This window comes from Sceloporus undulatus, chromosome 4 (genome assembly GCF_019175285.1).
Source record: "Sceloporus undulatus isolate JIND9_A2432 ecotype Alabama chromosome 4, SceUnd_v1.1, whole genome shotgun sequence".
Taxonomy (NCBI): Eukaryota; Metazoa; Chordata; class Lepidosauria; order Squamata; family Phrynosomatidae; genus Sceloporus; species Sceloporus undulatus.
Window position 1 is genome coordinate 51,722,050 of NC_056525.1, and position 3,935 is coordinate 51,725,984.

General features: G+C 42.2%; 1 protein-coding gene across 1 annotated transcript in view; it reads left to right on the top strand.

Annotated features, from left to right (window-relative positions):
• Positions 1–3,935, top strand: part of LOC121928955 (laminin subunit beta-3-like) — a 36,982-nt gene that overhangs the window by 4,547 nt on the left and 28,500 nt on the right. Inside the window, exons 2-3 of the mRNA XM_042464285.1 lie at positions 375–583; positions 2,326–2,529. Coding sequence (XP_042320219.1) covers positions 375–583; positions 2,326–2,529 — 413 coding nt within the window. The remainder of the gene's footprint in view (positions 1–374; positions 584–2,325; positions 2,530–3,935) is intronic.

Consider the following 3,935-nt stretch of genomic DNA (forward strand, 5'->3'; position numbering starts at 1 on the left):
TCATAAGATATAAAATAATATACAGTAACTAGCATTTTATCCCTTTAAAACACAATTATAAAACTGCAAAACTACAAACTAATGCACCATTAGTCTGGATCAGCAGAGAATATCAAACTGCAGACTTTACTAAACTTTTAAAAGTTGTCCATATTTTGGACAGAAATAATTTTTAAAAAACTGAAGCATGGGAGAAAACAAATCTGACAGATTTATTGACAAGTGTGTTTCACAAGTGCCTTATGATTCATTCCTCTAGAACATCTTTTTAGTTCCTTTTACCAAGGTAAAATTCAATACCAGAGGCTTGCCTAAGAAATGCTGCATTATGAGTCACTACACCTCTCATATAATATTTTTCTTTGTTCCCATAGGAGCATTCAAAACTGTCAGTTCTGCATATCAGACATCTTCCAATGCCAGTATGCGCATAGCTGGATCTTCTACATTATTGGCTCAGTCTGCAGAAAAAAGGAGAATTGCTGAAGAGCTTGAAAGTCACTTTACAGGACATCGGTCAGGACTAGAAGCTTTGCAGAATGAAATGGCATACTCTCCAAATTTGACTCCTGTCATTAATAAGGTGAAACTAGTGTTTAAGCTCTGCTAAAGGAGATGCTGAGTAGCTGGATGAATACCTAGTTTGTTGGGGGCAATTAGCTTAGCTTACACTTTGTAAACCTCTTATTACATCAGTAAGTGCTATAGAAATGTACTTGCCATTGCTATTGCTGAATGTTTGGTCATTTGTTACCCAAAGCCATAGTATCCTCCATAATTTTGACTGCAGTCTGAATAGCTGTGGCCTAATGAAAAAAGTTTGGGCCAAAATCTCATCTTACTTTTCATCTTTGTTCTACTGTTCTGCAATTGCCATGGAGACTTATGCCAGGATTTCCCGTTGCCAAGCAAATCATCCATTTTGCTGCAGTTCATAACAGTTTTCAAATAACATTTGCATAAATGGATGTGGGAGAATGGCAGGAATAACTCTGATACTTATATGAACTTGTGAGGATTCAAGGATTGTTTGGAGGTGGGCAAAACCAGTCCTAGGGGATCAGGAGATGTTGTCTGCTTTCCTTCTGGGCTGCTTTCCTTCTTGCTGCTACCATGTACCCATCTTTCTTCCATTTAGTAATTTTTCCCAATATTTACAGCAATCATTGGCCACTCATGACTGAATAGATTGCCCTTTTTCTGACCAAAAAAAGTGGTGGTGAGAGATGAATTGACTCTCTTGGAAGTCTCCAAGGAACATTTAATACAACATAATCACTTTTTAAATACAACACAATCACCTTGCACTGGTCAACATCAAACGTCATCCATCTTTCAAAACTGGGTGTGGACATCTGGCCATGTCTAATTTTGTTTTTGGTTTTCTTTGGGCAATCTTTACAGCCCTGGGGGGAGTCTCAGGGGCAGAAAACATCTGACCCATCACAGTTGTCCACCCCTGAGTTATAGGAATCCAAGCATCATTTGTGTACAAGGCCTCAGCGTGAAGAGAGAAGTTTTACTGGAAAGTGGAGAGACAGACAGGCAGGCAGACTATAATTCCATGAGAAACAAAAGTCATTTAAGTGTGCGTGTGTGCGTGTGTGCATGTGTGTGTGTGTGCGTGTGTAATTTATTTCAGAAAATTACAGAAATGTATATCCCTCTGTCCATGTGCTTCTTGTACAGGCCTTGTAATATTTCTGGATCCATTAAGAAGCAGTCTTATATCAGAAGCAGCAACATTCTGAGTACTGTGTGACTGGTTCAGGCTTTTCTCCAGAATAGCAAATGTGTACATGTGCAGTTAAACTGGGACCAGAAATGTGAAGGATAGAAAGAGGGGAAGATTTTCCTTATGTGACATCCTTTTTCAAGAATTGCCAGTCTCAAAATTCCTTTCACATAAATAAGAAAAAGGAATATCAAATAAAAAGGACATAGCACGATAATAATCAGGGACACTGATCCACTTGTGTTCAAGGCAAAATCTTTTATTAGTAGCTCCATATTGATATTTCTTTGTATTGCTAAATGGTGTGTTAACAAGCAAATTTACTTGTAAAGCCTCCTTGGGGAATCTAAAAACTCATTAGCAGATCAATAGTTAAATTAACCTGGTTATTTCTATGCTCTGTTTGTAGTTATTATGTCTTGTCCTTGTCATTGCTTGTATTGTAGTGTATTACATTTTACCTTGATGCTATGTGATGAAAGACAGTATAGAAATAGTATAAGTAAATAAATATTAGCTCTCTGAATATTTTTTTCCTGTTCTTTTGCTTGATAGTACCATTGAGCTCATCAAATTGTTTCTCTTTTCAGATTTGCAGTGGTATTAGATCAGAGATCTGCACCCCTGGGGAATGTGTTGGAGAATTATGCCTCCAGCAGAACACAACAGAATGTGGTCCTGGCCTGAGCTGCAGAGGGATCCTTTCACTTTCTGGCAACTCCATTCAAACTGCCCAGAAAACCACTCAAGAGATCCGCAGCTTGAGTGTCCGACTTCAGGAAACTACACAGTTGGTATGTGTATGTGTGCATGTGCACATGCACATATGTGAGTACAGAATGGAGAAGGAGGAAAGGAGGAGTCCTACCTTGTTTTTTTTAAAAAGCATGAAAACAAATCCATTTTGTTTATTTTGGCGGGTTACAGACCGCCATTAAAGTACGGACTCAGTCCGTAATAGGGTTAGGAAGGTGTGGTGCTTCCGCACGCCCCTAACTCTAGTACGGACTGAGTCCGTACAAAATGGCGGCTCCCCTTCCACAAGGGGGCCGCCATGACGACATCACGACTGCGCCGCCTCTACACAGGGCGGTGCAGACGTGACGTCGTCGGTCCGCACCAGGGCGCCTAGGGCGCCCTTTCCGCGGACCAGGAAGGAACTCCGTTCGGAGCTCCTCCTGGATTGCGGCGGCGCGTTGCTTCGCTGGGCGCCGCTTCAGAAAACGGGGGGGGGGGGGGGGGGGCTGCGCCCAGCAAAGCAAGGGAAAGGGGCAAGCAGCCCCTTTCTCCTTCTCCCCGCCGCCGCGTGGGTCCTTGGGGGCTGAAGCCCCAAGGACACCTCTTTTCAGGCTGCGGGGAGGAAGCGGGCATTTTTGCGCCTGCAGCCTGAAAAGCGCCGGATCGGGGCCTCAGCGGCTGCCGTTCTGGCCACTGAGGCCCCGATACACCGGGGAAAGGGGCGGGTGCAGCCCGCCCCAAATGGGCGGTCTATAACCCGCCATTATTTGGCTTTCATACATCCAAGAAGTGCAAATGGAGTTCAGGAAAGGAAGTGGCATTAGGGACCACTTTGCAAACATACAATGGTTAATGGAGTGCACCAAGAAATTCCAGAATAAAATCTGTGTGTGCTTTATAGACTATAACAATGTCTTTCACTGTATAGATCACAAAAAGTTATGGAATGCTCTTAAAGGCATTGGAGTGCCACTACATTTGATAATCCTGATGGGAAATCTGTACTTAGGATAAGGGGCTGCTGTTAGATCAGAATATGGAGAACCAGAATGTTTCTCAGCTAGCAAAGGTGTAAGGCAAGACTGCATTCTATCACCCTACTTGTTCAACTTGAACACAGAAAATATCATATGAAGAGCAGGATTAGACTCAGAAGGAGGAGGAGTGAAGATAGGAGAAAGGAACATCAAAAATCTAAGATATGAGATGACACCATACTGCTAGCGGAAAACATCATAGACTTGGGACAGTTACTAAGGAAGGTCAAAGAAGAAAGGGAACTGCTGAACGTAAAGAAAACAAAAATAACGACCATGGAGGATCTACATAAATTCAACCTATGTAATGAGGAAATCAAAATAAAGATTTCCCATACCTTGGATCAAACATTGATCAGAATGGAGACTGCAGTTAAGATGTCAGAAGACTAGGATGGAAAGGGCAACAATGAAATAACTAGACA